Genomic DNA, 17,764 nt, shown 5'->3' with positions numbered 1-17,764 from the left:
ATATCTATATCTATATCTATATCATCTATATCATCTATATACCTATACCTATACCTATCCCTATCCCTATCCCTATCCCTATCCCTATACCTATACCTATCCCTATACCCCTATCCCTATCCCTATCCCTATCCCTATCCCTATCCCTATATCTATACCTATATCTATATATCTATATATCTATATATCTATATATATATCTATATATCTATATATCTATATATCTATATATCTATATATCTATATATCTATATATCTATATATCTATATCTATATCTATATCTATATCTATATCTATATCTATATCTATATCTATATCTATATCTATATCTATATCTATATCTATATCTATATCTATATCTATATCTATATCTATATCTATATCTATATCTATATCTATATCTATATCTATATCTATATCATCTATATCTATATCTATATCTATATCTATATCTATATCTTTATATCCCTATCCCTATCCCTATCCCTATCCCTATCCCTATCCCTATCCCTATCCCTATCCCTATCCCTATCCCTATCCCTATCCCTATCCCTATCCCTATCCCTATATCTATATCTATATCTATATCTATATCTATATCTATATCTATATCTATATCTATATCTATATCTATATCTATATCTATATCTATATCTATATCTATATCTATATCTCTACATCCATCTATCTATCTATCTATCTATCTATCTATCTATCTATCTATCTATCTATCTATCTAACCAGTTCACTAGTTAAAGTGTGTGTGTGTGTGTGTGTGTGTGTGTGTGTTGCATTTGTGCTGATAAATAAATAAAGGGAGACTAGTATAGATCTATTTCAAGCTATTTAGCTCTCATCAGCTAGCCACACCCTTACTGGGATTTGAACCTGGGCTGTATTACATATTAGGCAGTTGTGTTAGCCACTCTTTATTTATCAGCACAAATACAACACAAATGTAACAAAAAAGGCAACATTAAAAATAATGGCTTTCTGTCTGGATGGTCTCTTGCGATGAGCCGATAGACAGAGAAAGGAAGCAGTATGCTTCCTCCCATATTTGGGCATACCAGGGGTTGTGACACAATAATAAATATATTGGATATATTATATATAATATATCACCAGTTCACTAGTTAAAGGGATTTTAACTATGTTTTAAATTACTTGTTTTTTCACAGCTTAGCAGAAAACCAGATTGGTACCAAAGGAGCCAAAGCTCTGGCTAAATCCCTGAAGGTCAACAGGAGCCTTTTAGCTCTGGAGTAAGTATTTGGTGGGATTAAAAAAACACCGTGGTGCTATGAGGGGTCGGCAACTGGCTGCCATTGAGTTGAGCCTGCCCCAACAGAGAAACCTCTATCATCACCATAATCCCTCGCAGGGCAAAATCTGGGCAACTGAATGGAGCTGAGTGTTTACTGGCTGGATGCCCTTCCCTGTCACCAATGCGGAGTTTCATTCAGCAGATATATTCCCATTGTGCCCAGAGAGAGAGAAATATCTGCCTCTAACTAGGATCGAACTCACAGCCCCCCTGATTGTGAGGGGAGAGCTCCACCTCTAGGCCACCACACCATTCAACAGGGAAACCTCTGTCCCTGCTTAATATTTGTCATATTTTTTTTAAAGTATTTTAAAAAGTCTTGCTTCCAAGCAATGTTCCCTCTAATTTTGTTTTCAGTGTGAGCAGAAAAGTATAGTGTTTGAGCGGCACATTTTCATGCCTGAGCACCTGAATTTTTTTCACAGATGTCACCTAAGACAACAATGAAATCAGTATTATTTGAAACTCAAAGTTATGTTTATTCAAGGTACCTGCTTGTGTTATATAATATCAGTATCACTTAACAACGCTCCTGCTTAGCAACCAAAATGTTGGCTCAGAAACTCTGGCATTTGAAGCACAAAAGTCTTAAAGCTGTTATCACAAGAGCCTTGCACCCCTAACCCTTTAGGGAAAAAAAACCCCAGGGGTCTTCAAACCTGACAGCTTTAAGACTTGTGGACTTCAACTCCCAGAATTCCTCCTCCAGTCATGTTGTGGCGATGTCATCTGTGTGGATCTGCTCCATCTTCGGGGGCAGGGCTGCCGCTGAAGATGCCAACGAGCCCCCGCCACCACTAGAATAACTGTTGCTGCCTCCTCCTCCTCCTCCAACAGCACCACCACATTTGCTGCCCGGCGCTGCAGCTGAGGTGAAGCCGCCAAAGCTCCCGCTGGTGCCCCCGCCCATGGCAGTGACGGTGGTGCCTCCCCCTCGGTTCGGAGTACCTTAGCTGGGCTCTGCGTTACCCCTGACGCTGCCTCCACCTCCGCCGTGCTTTTGAGAAGCCATAAGGCCTTTTTTTCCTGCTCCCGCCCCCTTTACCGCCTTCCTACTAGCTCCCACAGCCTCATGGCTCCTCAAAAGCATGGCGGAGGAGGAAGGGGGAGGGATAATGCGGGGCCCAGCTCAGGTGCTCCGCGTGGAGGGGGAGGCACCACTGCCACGTGCGGGGGTGCTGGCGGGAGCTTTGGTGGCTTCACCTCAGCGGCAAATCCAGCAGTGCTGTTGGAGGAGGAGGAGGAGGAGGCAGCAGATATTCTGGTGGCGGCGGGGGCTTTGGGGGTTCATTTCAGCTGCAGCGCCGGGCTAGGATTGGCCGCCCACAAAGGACCTCCCCGGACTTGCTTTGCTGAACACGGGGCGACTGATGCCAGTTTGAGCGGCCGTGGCCAGCGCAAACTACCGTCAGTCGCTCCGTGTTCAGCAAAGCAAGTCTGGGGAGGTCCTTTGCGGGCGGCCAGTTCTAGCCGCCTGCAAAGGACTTCCCCGCGTTTGCTTTGCTGAACATGGGGCGACTGACGGTAATAAGCAGCGCAGCCGGAGCCTAGGAGGTCCTAGGAGACCAGCTGTGCCGTGTAAGCTCCTGCCACCATCCCCACGCCTGTGGTAACCCTCGATTTTCTGAGGCTCCTCAGCTTCCGGAGCCTGTGACAGAAATCACTGCGTGGCAGTTAGAAACTGCTGTGTGGTGCTTTCTTGCCACGTGCGCGGCCATGCAGCCGCGCACCTTAGAGGGAACAGTGCTTCCAAGATGATAGCAGAGTCCGGAGATGATCAGTGTGCGCCGCTAATTTTCCTCTCTTTCCCTCTGTTAGTCTCCGGAGCAACGCCATCGGGCCCAACGGAGCGAAGGCGCTGGCTGACGCCTTGAAAAACAACCAACACTTGCTTTCCCTAAAGTAAGGTCAACTCCTATTTTCTTGGCCTTGAACCCTCAAGCCTTGAGTAGGCGGTCCTCAACATATGACCACATCTGGGAGCAGAATTTCCATTGCCAACCAAGACAGATGTTAAATGAGGATGCCCAATTTTTTATTTTTTTGTGCCATGGTTGTTGTGAATCCTTCAGTTGTTAAGTGAATCCAACTTGCTCCCTTGACTTTGCTTGTCGGGAGCTGCGGGCTGGGAAGGTCACAAATGACGTGACCCCAGGAGGATGTGGCAACCATCAAAAATAGAGGCTGGTTGTCTGGTTTGATTGGAGGACCATGGGGAGGCTATAGCAATAGCTCTTAGACTTATATACCGCTTCACAGTGCTTTACCAGCCCTCTCTAAGCAGTTTACAGAGTCAGCACATCGACCTCAACGATCTGAGTCCTCCATTTTATCCACCTTGGAAGGATGGAAGGCTGAGTCAACCTTGAGCCAGTCAGGATCGAACTGCTGACAGCGAGCAGTGAGTTAGCCTGCAATACTGTGCCACCACAGCTTCACAGCTCCATGACGGTTGTAGGTGGGAGGACTGGTCATAAGCAGGGGTGGGTTTCAACCGGTTCGCGGCGGTCCCTGCGAACCGTTGGTCGGCGAACCCGGAAGTAAGTAACTTCCAGGAACGGTAAAGGGCCCACCCGCCCGCCCGCGCTCCTTACCCAGTTTTGACGAGTTCTGCACTTCCACGCATGCGCAGGACGCATACAGCGCCTGCGCGATCCTCCAGGGGCAGCTGGAGCATCGCACAGACGCTAGTACGCATGCGTGCACTGCGCATGTGCACGAGGACGCTGCCGGCCCCATTCCAACCGAACCAGTTGGAACGGGGCAAGAAACCCACCCCTGGTCATAAGCCACTCTTTTCAGCAGAGTTGTGACTTTGCATGGTTCCTAATTTAGAATTTAGAGGGGACGCGGTGGCTCAGTGGCTAAGATGCTGATGCTCGTTGATCAGAAGGTCAGCAGTTCAGCAGTTCGAATCCGATGCGCCATATAATGGAGTGAGCTCCCGTGACTTGTCCCAGCTTCTGCCAACCTAGCAGTTCGAAAGGACTTTAAAAAATGCAAGTAGAAAAATAGGGACCACCTTTGGTGGGAAGGTCACAGCGTTCCGTGGCCCTTCGGCATTTAGTCATGCCGGCCACATGACCACGGAGATGTCTTCAGACAGCGCTGGCTCTTCGGCTTTGAAACGGAGATGAGCACTGCCCCCTAGAGTTAGGAACAACCAGCACATATGTGTGAGGGGAACCTTTACCTTTATCTAATTTAGAATTTAGAATAGAGCTGGAAGGGACCTTGGAGGTTTTCTAGTCCAGCCCCCTGCTCGAGCAGGAGAACCTATACCACTGAATGGCTGTGTGTTGAGGGCTACTTCGATCCTTGACCTTCTAACCAGGCCGTTCTCTTCCTCCAGCCTCCAAAGCAACATGATCAAGGACAAAGGAGCAGCAGGCCTGGCCGAGGTGCTCGCCAGCAACCAAACACTGACAACGCTGCAGTGAGTTTGTCCCATCGTTGACCCCATGGCATCGTTCCCACCCTGTCCCTTCCTGGGCAACATGCGTTGGCTGAGGAATTCTGGGAGTTGAAGTCCACAAGTTGTAAAGTCCCCTGCTCTGAAGTAGGGCTGAGAGGTCCTGATTCCCCCTCTGGCTCTTTCTGGCAGTGATGGACGAATGACGTTAACTGGCTGGGCTGCTTGTTGCTATCCCAAAGCAGCAATTCTGCAGAGAGGCCCCTTAATCTGCTTTTCTCCTCCTTGACACCATGTTGAAAGAGCCGGTTTTGGTCTAATGGTTTAAGGCAGCAGGCTAGAAAGCGAGAGACCATGAAAGGTGGTTAGGTAGGTTAGATGACTTTGGGCCATTCTCTCCCTCTCGGCCAGAGCCACTTCACCGGTTTGCTGTTGTAGGGAAAATAGGAGGATGGAGGGTTAGGTATGTTAGTGGAAAAATAATAAAACTGGGATGCAAATAAATGCATAGGGATGGATGGATGGACTGACAGACAGAAATATATAGATGATAGACAGATAAATAGAAGAGATAGATGGATAACCATTTGTCTGAAATGCTGTAGGGTTTCTTGCCTCAGCAGGGGGTAGGACTAGGAGACCTCCAAGGTCTCTTCCAACTCTGCTATTCTATTCTATTCTATTCCTGATTCTTTATTCTATTCCTGATTCTTTATTGTATTCTATTCTATTCTTCATTCCAATATTCTATTCTATTCCTGATTCTTTATTCTATTCTATTCTATTCTTCATTCCAATATTCTATTCTATTCTATTCTATTCCTGATTCTTTATTCTATTCCTGATTCTTTATTCTATTCTATTCTATTCTATTCTATTCTATTCTATTCTATTCTATTCTTCATTCCAATATTCTATTCTATTCCTGATTCTTTTTTCTAATATTCTATTCTATTCCTGATTCTTTATTCTATTCCTGATTCTTTATTCTATTCTATTCTATTCTATTCTACTCTATTCTATTCTTCATTCCGATATTCTATTCCTGATTCTTTATTCTAATATTCTATTCTATTCTATTCCTGATTCTTTATTCTAATATTCTATTCTATTCCTGATTCTTTATTCTATTCCTGATTCTTTATTCTATTCTATTCTATTCTATTCTATTGATAGATAGAGATGGATAGACAGACAGAAACAGACATATAGATGACAGATAAATAGAAGGGATAGATGGATAGCTAGCTATTTAGAGGTGGGTGGGTGGGTGAAAGGATGCATGGACGGACCGACAGATAGAGACAGACAGACAGACAGACAGACAGACAGAGAAATGATAGAGTGAAAGCAAGAGAGAAACAGAGTTGATGACATGCCCTCCTCAAATTAGAAAAGACCCCCTCGTGACCCTAAATATCCATGGCCCTCCCTTCAAATTGGCCCTCTTCTGATGTAGAGAGTCCCTATTTAGGACAGTGCCCCATCTCTGGATCCATTCACGGTGTTCTCCTTTTCCTTTCCCAGCCTCCAGAAGAACGAGGTAGGACCGCAAGGCTCAAAGCAGCTGGCCGAAGCCCTGAAGAGGAACTGGGGGCTCAAGGACCTCAAGTGAGGAGTGAGAAACAAAATGCTTCCCCTCAGCCATGGATGTGGCAAGAGGGTCGGGGGTAGTTAAGCATAGATGTCGGCCATTTGTAAGATGGCCGACTGGTCCATGGGGATTTGTAGAGGGAGAAAATCATGACAGATGCCTTTGATGGGGATCAGGACATCACACACCTGTTGTAGGAATCAGACCACACATGAAGACATCAGAAGGGCTGTGTTTTGGAAACAGGATGTGCTGAGATTGAATCCACTCAGTTGAGCACCATCTTCTGCCTTTTGCTGGTCAAATCTACCCAACTCACTGGAGCAGGGAAGCAGGGAATACCACAGATCCCTTTTCCTAAGCAGGCCCCTCTCATAGGACCAAGAGGAAGGGCCTTCTCCGTAGTGGCTCCCTCCCTGTGGAACATCCTCCCTGTGGAGAAAAGATTGCCCCCCATTTTCACACTCTTTCACAGGCCCTGAAGCCATGGCTCTACATGCTTGTGTGTGTCAGTGGTGGGTTTCCAATTTTTTTTACTACCAGTTCACTTGTGTGTGGGCACGTGTGCTCGTGTGACGCTTCATGCACAGAAGTGTCCGGGTGGGTGGGTGGAGCCTTCTGGCGCCACTACTACTGGTCCGCTCAATCTGGGCCGAACCAGGAGCAACCCACTTCTGGGGTGTGTGTGTGTGTGTGTGTGTGTGTGTATACATACACATACTAGGCAAAATCAATCTTCAACTATAACACGGAAGCACACATGGAGAGAGAGACAGGGCCTCTCTTATATAGACAGCTTCTTAAAGTGACAGTAACCCTGCTGACTCATTCTCACTGCATCATCTCATTTTACAGCCTTACAGCAGCTATTAAATCATCATTACCTTAACAGGAATATATATGTATACATGCTAGCTGTCAACATACCTGGGGACTCCAAGGAGGGATGGAGCCCATCGAGTGCCTTATTTGATTGATTGTTGTTGCCGAAGGGGTTGGGGGTGGGTTGTTGGTTTTTTAAATTGTATTTTTATTGAGTTTTTATCTTTGCAAGCTGCCCGGAGATACTAAGAGTTAGTTGGGCAGCCGTATACGTTTTCTTAAATCAATCAATCCCTTTCTCCCTTTGCGGGAGGATAACTCTATCCATCAGATGGAATGGAAAAATCAAGTCTATGAGAACTTAAATTTATAATCGTTTTTTAAAGTGTCCTCCTACAGGTTTAAATCAACCGGTGACATATTAGCTTCCATTCATTGCTCTTCTTTTATAGTTTGTCGGGAAATTGTGTTGGCGACCTGGGTGCGGCGGCTTTGGCTGAAGGACTAAGGTTGAATCACACCCTTCTAACCTTGGAGTAAGTGGTTCGCCCTGCTGGTCTCTATCTGATGGGGTGACATTTTTCTCTGGCTTGGAAAGAGACTACAGTTTTGTCTAGTGGTTAAGGCACCAACCTACAAAGCAGGAGACAGTGAGTTCTAGTCCTATCTTAGCCATGAAAGCCATCTGGGTGATTTTGGGCCAATCGCCAGGCGACCAGGAGTTCTAGTCCCACATTAGCCATGAAAGTCAACAGGGTGACTTTGGGCCAGTCACCAGGCAACCAGGAGTTCTAGTCCCACTTTAGCCATGGTGGGGTTTCTACCTGGTGGGGTGACTTTTTCTCTGGCTTGGAAAGAGACTACAGTTTTGTCTAGTGGTTAAGGCACCAACCTAGAAAGCAGGAGACAGTGAGTTCTAGTCCCACCTTAGCCATGAAAGCCAGCTAGATAATTTTGGGCCGATCACCAGGAGACTGGGCATTGTAGTCCCACCTTTGCCATGAAATCCAGCTGGGTGACTTTAGGACAATCGCCAGGCGACTGGGAGTTCTAGTCCCATCTTAGCCATGAAAGCCAACAGGGTGACTTTGGGCCAATCACCAGGAGGTTGGGCGTTGTAGTCCCACCTTAGCCCTGAAAGCCAACTGGGTGACTTTGGGCCAATCACCAGGCGACCGGGAGTTCTAGTCCCACCTTAGCCATGAAAGCCAGCTGGGTGATTTTGGGCCAATCACCAGGAGACCAGGAGTTCTAGTCCCACCTTATCCCTGAAAGCCAGCTTAGTGAGTTTGGGGTAATTACCAGGAGACCGGGAGTTCTAGTTCCACCTTAGCCATGAAAGCCAGATGGGTGATTTCAGGTCAGTCATTCTCTCTCATCCCAACTCACCTCACAGGATTGTTGTTGTTGTGGGGAAAATAGGAAGAGGAAGATGTGTTGAATACGTTTGCCACTTCAGGTTGTTTGTAAAAATAAAGGTGGGATATCAATAAATATATATATAATTGGGACTAGAATTTCCATTGCTAAGCAAGGCTGCAGTGAAACATGCTCAATTTTAAGCCCCCTCCTTTTGCCAGGTTTATTAATCCCTGCAGTTGTTAGGTGAAAAAAACATCAAGTAGAACATGAAGAATGCGAGTAAGAAGTGATCTAGCTAGCACACCTTTCTCATTTTCTGTTGTGGCACGCCAGTGGAACTGGCAGCAGATTCAGACAGTGAGGAGGTTGGGGAGGAGCATGGGCCAGTCCTGGAGTCTGGGGAAAGGCTCTGATGAGGGCTCTGTGTCGGAGGCAGAGAGGAGGCCAGGACCGTATGCCAGTTATCAGCTGCCTTCGGAGTCAGAGATCAGTGAGGCAGACGAACAGCTGGAGCCAGTTCCCAGTGTGCGCATGTGCATAATTGCCAGACGAAGGGAACAGCTAAAAAACAGGGGTCGACTTGGGAGTAAAGCCACAGGTGGACGGTGAATGGCCCCTCCCAGAGGAAATAAAAGAGGAGCGAAAGGGGAGTGGAGTTTGCAGGAGACCATTAGTTCATTCCTGCACTCTTGTCAAGTATTACGGCATCTGAAAGATATCAGCCTGGCCGCTTTCCAAGCCTGATAAAAGTCAGTAATTGTGAACTATCTTGAAAGACTGAGGAAAGGACTTTGCTGGAGAGGAATTCGTTGTAAATGAAATAAAAGGGGTTTATCAGGATGAGGACTCGGCTTCATGCTGCTGGGGAAGCCTAGTCAGAACATTTTCCCATGATTCGTGTCTATTTCAGCCTCCAGAGCAATTCCATCAGCGACACCGGAGTGACAGCCCTCACACGGGCTCTCTGCTGCAACCAAGGTCTCACCAGCCTCAAGTAGGTCCATACTGGGATGCGCCCATCTCTAGCTCCCATGAAGCCTTCTGACCTTTGCCTACAATTCTAAAAGGAGGGATATTTAGAATATACCACTGGCTCTGACTGTTTACCACATTGGTCCAAGCCAGCAGTGATGCATTTGTGAGGTCCTTGGTGCTCTCTGCGTTTGATGGGCCCTGATGATGTTAGCGAGCTTGGTAATGAAACGTCTGCAAGAAAACCACCAAACTCAGAGAGCACCAAAGACCCCACAGTTCAATCCTGAACTATAAATCTTCTCTTCTTTTGGCACACTTACACTTACTGTATATACTCGAGTATAAGCCTAGTTTTTCAGCCCACTTTTTGGGCTGAAAAAAGCCGCCTCGGCTTATACTCGAGTCAGTGAAAAATTTGCCCGAAATGGAGGAGAAAAAGGGGCAGGGCCATGCCGCTGGGTGACACTCGTGAATGGCCCAGTGCCCCTGTGAGTTTCCCCTCCCTCTGTGTCAGTTTGCCGCGCAGCGCGCACCGCACCATCCCCCCTCCTCACGTTCTAATGTAATACAGGGCTGTCTTACGATTCCCCTTCCTCCCCCTCCTGCCGCTCTGCAACGATGTCCCACCTCCTCCTTGTTATGGCAAGCAGCCACATAGCGATGTCCCACCTCCTCTGGTACAGTGATCCAATGATAGGAATCACTGTGCCGTGTGTCATAGGAGGCGGGACATCGCTCCCGCGGCTGCACGGGACATCATCATCACAGCGGGACATCAGCATCATGAGGTGAGTGAAGTATTTCATTGAATACACCGCTAGTTTACTGTTTTTCTTTGAAATAAATATTCAAAAACATTATTGGTATCTATTTTTATTTTTGAAATTTACCGGCAGCTGCTGCATTTCCCACCCTAGGCTTATACTCGAGTCAATAACTTTTCCAGTTTTTTGTGGTAAAATTAGGTGCCTCAGCTTATATTCGGGTCGGCCTATACTCGAGTATATACGGTATAATATTATACCTTCCCAAAGAGAGGGGTGGGGAATTTTTGGTGTGTGTGTATGGTGGGGGGATTGTCATGTGTGTTGGGCCTGGTCTCTGGGCATTATGTGTATTTTGTTGTATGGGTATAAGGTGTATATCAGGGGTGGATTCTGGGTTGTGTTACTCCCGGTTCGCTTTGTGTACACATGCACAGTAGCAAAAACCAAGATGGCGGCGTCTATGGGGCTGCCGATAGAACCGGTTTGTGTGTGTGTGTGTGTGTGTGTGTGTGTGTGTATCTAGCCGAGTTACTACCTATTCAGCCGAACCAGTCCGAATCGGTAGGAACCCATCTCAGGTGTATATACATACAGTGTAGTGGTGGGTTTCAATTTTTTTTAGAACCTCTTCTGTAGAAGGCTTTGTGGGAGTGGCTTGCTGGCCATGTGACTGAGTGGGAGTGGCTTGGCAGTCATGTGACTGGTTGGGCATGGCCAACTTGTAAAATGTGGTGAAACTCACGTAACAACGCTCTTGCTTAGCAACCAAAATGTTGACTTAGAAACTCTGGCATTTGAAGCACACAAGTTTTAAAGCTGTCCAGTTACAAGACCCTCGCACCCCTAACCCTTTAGAAAAAGTACCCCAGGGATGTTCAAACTTGACAGCTTTAAGACTTGTGGATTTCAACTCCCAGAATTCCTCCTCCAGTCATGTTGGCTCAGGAACTCTGGCATTGAAGTGTGCAAGTCTTAAAGCTGTCAAGTTACAAGACGCTTGCACCCCTAACTCTTTGGGAAAAAAAACCCCAGGGGTGTACAAACTTGACAGCTTTAAGACTTGTGGTCTTCAACTCCCAGAATTCCTCCTCTCGCTCTTCATCTTGATGATGTGTGGACGGGCGGGGGGAGGGAGCTGGAACTGGTTCTAAACGGCACTGTAGATTTGTGGAACCTCTTCTATAGAAGAGGTTAGAACTGGCAGGAACCCACCCCTGTTACAGTGACACTAAAGTATTCTAGGAGATTATCAGATGCTCAGGATATCTGGATGATTCATGCCTACTTCTTCATACCCTTGTTGGGGGCGTGTAAATAAAACAATTAGCTTTTAAATCATCACAAAAGGGAATCGTAAGGATGCAGATTTCCCCATCCTCTTCTATGTTCTTAAGTCAGACTGGAGTGTCATACCAAACGGAGGTAATAATGGTTTTCTCTTCCATTTTTTAAAACAGTCTGCGGGAAAACTCCATAAGCCAAGAGGGAGCGCAAGCCATTGCCCATGCTCTGAGGACTAATTGTACCCTGAAGAATCTGGAGTGAGTTCCTTCCATGTTCAACTTTACATGTCTATTTGTAATGAAGGTTACATCCAACTCACTGCGCAATAAGAGTTACACTAATATCAGAGAAATGGCGGAATAGAATCATTAAAGAAAGGACACAAAGAAGGAACAGAATGAAATGTGAATGGCAGAAATTAAAATAGTATTTTATTTATTTTAATTCTCCTTTTAATGACCCCATAAGCCCTTGCATCGGGGTGGAGTCTGGGCAACTGAATGGAGCGGAGTGTTTACTGGCCAGATGCCTTTCCTGTCACCAATGCGGAGTTTTATTCAGCATATATATTCTCATTGTGCCCAGAGAGAGAAATATCTGCCTGTATCTAGGATTGAACTCACAGTCCCCCTGATTGTGAGGCGAGAGCTCCACCTCTAAGTCACCACATCGCTCATTTTATTTATTTTAAATAATTAAATTGAATTGTAGAATTGTCCTCCAGCGAGTTGTCCCATGAGAAGTTGGCTGTGAGTTATCCTGCAGCGAGTTGGCCATGGCGAGTTGGTTGTAGAAAGCTGGCCATGGCGAGTTGGCTGTAGAAAGTTGGCCATGGCGAGTTGGCTGTAGAAAGTTGGCCATGGTGAGTTGGTTGTAGAAAGCTGGCCATGGCGAGTTGGCTGTAGAAAGTTGGCCATGGCGAGTTGGCTGTAGAAAGTTGGCCACAGTGAGTTGGCTGTAGAAAGCTGGCCATGGCAAGTTGGCTGTAGAAAGTTGGCCATAGTGAGTTGGCTGTAGAAAGTTGGCCATGGCGAGTTGGCTGTAGAAAGTTGGCCATGGTGAGTTGGTTGTAGAAAGCTGGCCATGGCGAGTTGGCTGTAGAAAGTTGGCCACAGTGAGTTGGCTGTAGAAAGCTGGCCATGGCGAGTTGGCTGTAGAAAGTTGGCCATAGTGAGTTGGCTGTAGAAAGCTGGCCATGGCGAGTTGGCTGTAGAAAGTTGGCCATGGTGAGTTGGTTGTAGAAAGCTGGCCATGGCGAGTTGGCTGTAGAAAGTTGGCCATGGCGAGTTGGCTGTAGAAAGTTGGCCACAGTGAGTTGGCTGTAGAAAGTTGGCCATGGTGAGTTGGTTGTAGAAAGCTGGCCATGGCGAGTTGGCTGTAGAAAGTTGGCCATGGCGAGTTGGCTGTAGAAAGTTGGCCACAGTGAGTTGGCTGTAGAAAGCTGGCCATGGCGAGTTGGCTGTAGAAAGTTGGCCATAGTGAGTTGGCTGTAGAAAGCTGGCCATGGCGAGTTGGTTGTAGAAAGCTGGCCATGGCGAGTTGGCTGTAGAAAGCTGGCCATGGCGAGTTGGTTGTAGAAAGTTGGTCACAGTGAGTTGGCTGTAGAAAGTTGGCCATGGCGAGTTGGCTGTAGAAAGTTGGCCATGGTGAGTTGTCCTATTCTGTGCACCGTAACTCGCTATTTGTACTGAGGATGTGTTTTATTGGCTTATTGGGACACTTGATCTTAGGGGGAGACATTGCTCAAAAAGTTCTATTGTGGGCCCAAATGCAAAGAGCAAAACCTTTTGTAACAGCACCATATTAAAACTTTTGGATGCTGGCTATTTAATGATTACTTTGATAGTGTTGGAAGAAATATCTGTCTGGTTCAGTTCCAAGCCGGGAGAAAGATATTGGAGACAAAATGGAGGCTGGAGGTTGATTGGAAAGAGGGTCCATTATTTATTGAGGAAACAGAACCACGTTTGTGGCTCTGGGGCAGCTGGCCACATGGAGTTGAGTGGAGGGGTATTTATACCTTCTCCTGGGCTTTGCACTTGAGCTTCCTGTTCCTGTGCAAGAACGTGTATTCTATTGACTGTTGTCAGATTCCCATAGGGCCATGCACAAACCTAGGAGTTTGTCTGAGCTAAATTTGATTGAAGTTTGGCTGATGCAATGAAAGAGGCAATTCCTATTGTGGCAGTGGGCTAACCCTACCTTCGTTCAGACCCTGCTGCAGGGACGTTGCTTATGAATAGAACTACCCAGATCTCAATAAGCACTTTCTCTCTTTAGTGCTGGCATCTGCTGAGGGCCATCAAGGGGTCTGCTTTCTGTCTCCAAGGGCATGTTTATCTATTTCTCATTCAGTGAAATATAATATTCTGCCTTTTAAAAATTATTTCTCAAAATATTTCATTCTTCTAGGAGAGGCGTGGGTGCTAACTTTCTACTATAGTTTTGAGAGCCATGCTGGTGTTGCAATTAAAGGCATGGGGCTAGAAACCAGGAAGCCATATTACATTATTTTGAAATAACCCCCATGAAGCTAAATCTTCAATGGGATCCGTACACCTTTCTAACCCTCCTTTCTTTGGGCGTTCCTTCCAGCTTGGCAGCCAACTTGCTTCATGACGAGGGGATCCACGCCATTGCCCAGGCGTTGAAGGAGAACCAAGCCCTCACTTCTCTGCAGTGAGTTGTGGCATTTATGCCGGGGTGGCATTTGCGGTCTTTCTTGGCCTGGCCTCATCCTGGCTTTCAGGGCCTTGGCATCTTCCGAAATGAAAAAGCCAAGTGCAGGACATCAAGCAGGGATGGAAGCCCCCGAGCAGCTCTTGAGTTTCCTACTCCAGGGGAGTATACAAATAGTGCGGTGGGGATGAGATCCACAGCATAATCTCTGCCTATTACAAAAGGGTGGGAGTTATCCCTAATCTCTTGCAGTTTGAAGCTCGTTGCCCACTTGCAAAGTTGCTTCCTCAAAATAGTTTGTTGTGAAAGCGACTGCTTGTGAAGGCTCCTGGATTGGGGCTCAAAAGCGGAAGCAATATGCTATAGCAATAGCAATAGCAGTTAGACTTATATACCGCTTCATAGGGCTTTCAGCCCTCTCTAAGCGGTTTACAGAGTCAGCATATCGCCCCCAACAACAATCCGGGTCCTCATTTTACCCACCTCGGAAGGATGGAAGGCTGAGTCAACCTTGAGCCGGTGAGATTAGAACTGCTGAACTGCAGATAACAGTCAGCTGAAGTGGCCTGCAGTATTGCACCCTAACCACTGCGCCACCTCGGCTCCATATTTGCTCCGTCCCATATTTGGGTAGAACAGGTTGCCTGATTAAAAAAACACAGCATCTTTCGGAGTATAAGATGCACCTTAGTTTTGGGGAAGGAAAATAGGGCGGGGGGGGGGGGGATCCTGCCTACCAGGTATTCATCTGGCTAGTCCTTGGCCTGGTCAGCTTCAGCACATTAATTCACTCGCTGGTTTTGAGGTTGGGGGTGATGGGGGCTGTCCGTCTAAAGCACAGCTGATATAAAAATAAAAAGTTTTACAAAAAAATTAAAATAAAGCACAGCTGATTGTCAGAGGGAGCAGCAATTAGAAAAGCAGGCAAAGCAGAGAAGATCAGTGTTTGGGCTGAAAAACAGCTTCAAAAGCACAGCTGATCCTCTTTTATTACAATTTTTTTATTTTTACTAAACAAATACACACATCTCATGCATCTCTTCCACAGTCATTACTTACATTCATATCAAATGTCAAAGTTCTTGATGAGTCTTACTTTCAACATATCATAGTTCTCATTTGACTGAAATTGTTTTAGTGTCCTTTTGCCCAGAATAATCCATAGTTAAAAACACAACCACCTAATGGCATTTCATTAATTATTACAGAGTCATCCAATAGCTTTAAACCTTTACAACATATTCTAAACAAAAATTAGTTGACAAAATTTCTAAGCCCTTTCCCCCCCCCACAAATCACTGTTTACAATTTGTGTCCAGGTTCCTTTTGTTATGGTAGTACACACACACACACACACACACACACACACATATATTTAACTGTATCCTTTATCCTTATCATTCCATTGTTAGTTGTTATAATTAATATTGGTTAACAAAAAATCCTTTACTGTTATACCTATTTTCTTCTCATCAAACCAACATATATGTATACCTTATTGCCCTTATCAATTATTTATTTAACATAACCATCTATAAGTTACTAAATTACTATTTACTAATTATAAAACTTAGTTAATTTTTTTGTTATCTACTTTCATATATCCAATAACATTACACCTTTATAACATATTCAAAGTAAGAATTAATTAATTAAATTTTTAAACCTTTTTTCCCAAATCATTGTTTGCAATTTATATCCAAATTCCTTATATTAAACCAGTACATATATATGTTGTTAACTATATCTCTTATCATTTCATTATTATTGTTATCATTAATATTTGTTAACGAAATCATTTATTACTTATATCCAGCTTCCTCACCTCCAGCCAACATAGAAATTATACCTTGTTACCATTATCAACTATTTATTTAAGCAAGCAATCTAAAAATTACTAAATTCCTACTTACTGATCATCAAACAGCTATTTTTTTATTATCATTTTTCATATATGTTTCTGATAAAACTTTTCTCTTTAAAACCATTTTTTCTCTTTTTTTCTTCTTTTGTGCCTTGAAATTTGGGGCAGAGCTCCGGACCATCAAATTCACCCCTCCAAACTCCCATTTTTTCGCTTTCAACCACTTTCATTTCAGAAATCAAATCATTAGTTTTCTTATCTTTGTGTTCATTTTTCTCTTCAGTTTTTGGAGCTCCATCTCCCTCATTTTTTTCTGGTATAAACTCTATCTTCTTGCCAATTCTCCAAGTTACCTCCAATAACTTTTGAATTGCATCCCAAATCTTTTGCAAAATTAAAGTTTCCTCTTCTGAAAATTGCTCCATGTTCCAAATTGTAAATTACTGCCATTGATCCTCTGAGGGAGCTCCAGAGACTAAAGTAGGCAAAGCGGGGAAGGGGTAAGAGAAGGCAGCAGCTGTTCCAGGTAGCCATTTTGGGCACTGTGCGTCGAGCATTTGGAGGCTGAAAACGCAATGAGCAGAGTCCAAAAACACAAGCCATTGTTGGTGGCAATCTCTTTTATTTCCTCTGGGAGGGGCCATTTACCTTCCATCTGTGGCCTTACTCCCAAGTCGACCCCTGTTCTTTAGCTGTTCCCTTTGTCTGGCAGCTCTGCACAGGGATACACTTGGAATAGGCTCCAGCTGTTCTTCTGCCTCACTGATGCCTGAGTCTGAAAGCAGCTGATAACTGTCAGACGGCCCTGGCCCCCTCTGCCTCCGACACAGAGCCCTCATCAGAGCCTTCCCCAGACTCCAGGACTGGCCCCTGTTCCTCCCCAACCTCCTCACTGTCAGAATCTGCTGCCAGATCCACTGGCTACTGGTGGCCCACAACAGTCCAAGGAACATTGGTTAAGAGACAAAAAGTTGTTTTGGCTGTAATACCCCCCCCCCCCCCAAAAAAAAACAATATTTCCTTCGTTTTAACTAACTGTAATTCCAAACTTCACTCAAGGGAGAATTTGGGGAAAGGACTTTAGAAAAAAATATGGGACAGTTACCCTTTCCCTTTCCATGCCAGGGGACCAATTCAGACCCACAGCATCCCTATTCTGAACTGATACGCTCCAGAATTTGCCTTCGTTCTGATTTTTCTCTCTTCTTTTAGCTTGCAGTGGAATTTCATCCAGGCCAAAGCTGCTAAGGCCCTGAATCTAGCTTTGCAATGCAACAGGAGCCTGACCATCTTGGAGTAAGTTTTCATCTAAATCCAAATGAACCATTTTTGCAATGACTGGGGTGGGCGGGGTGGGTGGGAATCCACTTTTCTAAAATATCGGGATTGATGTAGACATGTGAGAACTGGGTTGCTGCAGGATACTTTGCGATGACTCTGCTTTAATTACATATTTACTATTTTTAATCTCTATATAAAAGCCAAGTAACACTCACTCAACACAAAATCTCCAGAACCATAAAGCCTACAAACTTGAAATTTGGCACGTATGTTCCTCTTGGCTTCTAGGTGCTCGCTAAGAAAGGATTTTTTGAAATGACCATCAGATCATTAGTGTATCTAATACGGTAATTAACACTCTCTGATGCTAAGGAGTTCTACTCCCCCCCTTCCTAC

The 17,764-nt window shown here is 45.2% G+C and overlaps 1 protein-coding gene across 1 annotated transcript in view; it reads left to right on the top strand.

Moving 5' to 3' along the window:
- The window catches only part of NLRC3 (NLR family CARD domain containing 3), a 41,650-nt gene that overhangs the window by 13,863 nt on the left and 10,023 nt on the right, over positions 1–17,764 (top strand). Inside the window, exons 5-13 of the mRNA XM_087728928.1 lie at positions 1,183–1,266; positions 3,147–3,230; positions 4,681–4,764; positions 6,268–6,351; positions 7,609–7,692; positions 9,429–9,512; positions 11,718–11,801; positions 14,140–14,223; positions 17,300–17,383. Coding sequence (XP_087585054.1) covers positions 1,183–1,266; positions 3,147–3,230; positions 4,681–4,764; positions 6,268–6,351; positions 7,609–7,692; positions 9,429–9,512; positions 11,718–11,801; positions 14,140–14,223; positions 17,300–17,383 — 756 coding nt within the window. The remainder of the gene's footprint in view (positions 1–1,182; positions 1,267–3,146; positions 3,231–4,680; positions 4,765–6,267; positions 6,352–7,608; positions 7,693–9,428; positions 9,513–11,717; positions 11,802–14,139; positions 14,224–17,299; positions 17,384–17,764) is intronic.

This window comes from Thamnophis sirtalis, unplaced genomic scaffold, assembly GCF_051295495.1.
Source record: "Thamnophis sirtalis isolate CommonGarterSnake01/CBP01778 unplaced genomic scaffold, rThaSir2_p1.2 scaffold_14, whole genome shotgun sequence".
Taxonomy (NCBI): domain Eukaryota; kingdom Metazoa; phylum Chordata; class Lepidosauria; order Squamata; family Natricidae; genus Thamnophis; species Thamnophis sirtalis.
This window is presented reverse-complemented; position numbering and strand designations above follow the sequence as displayed.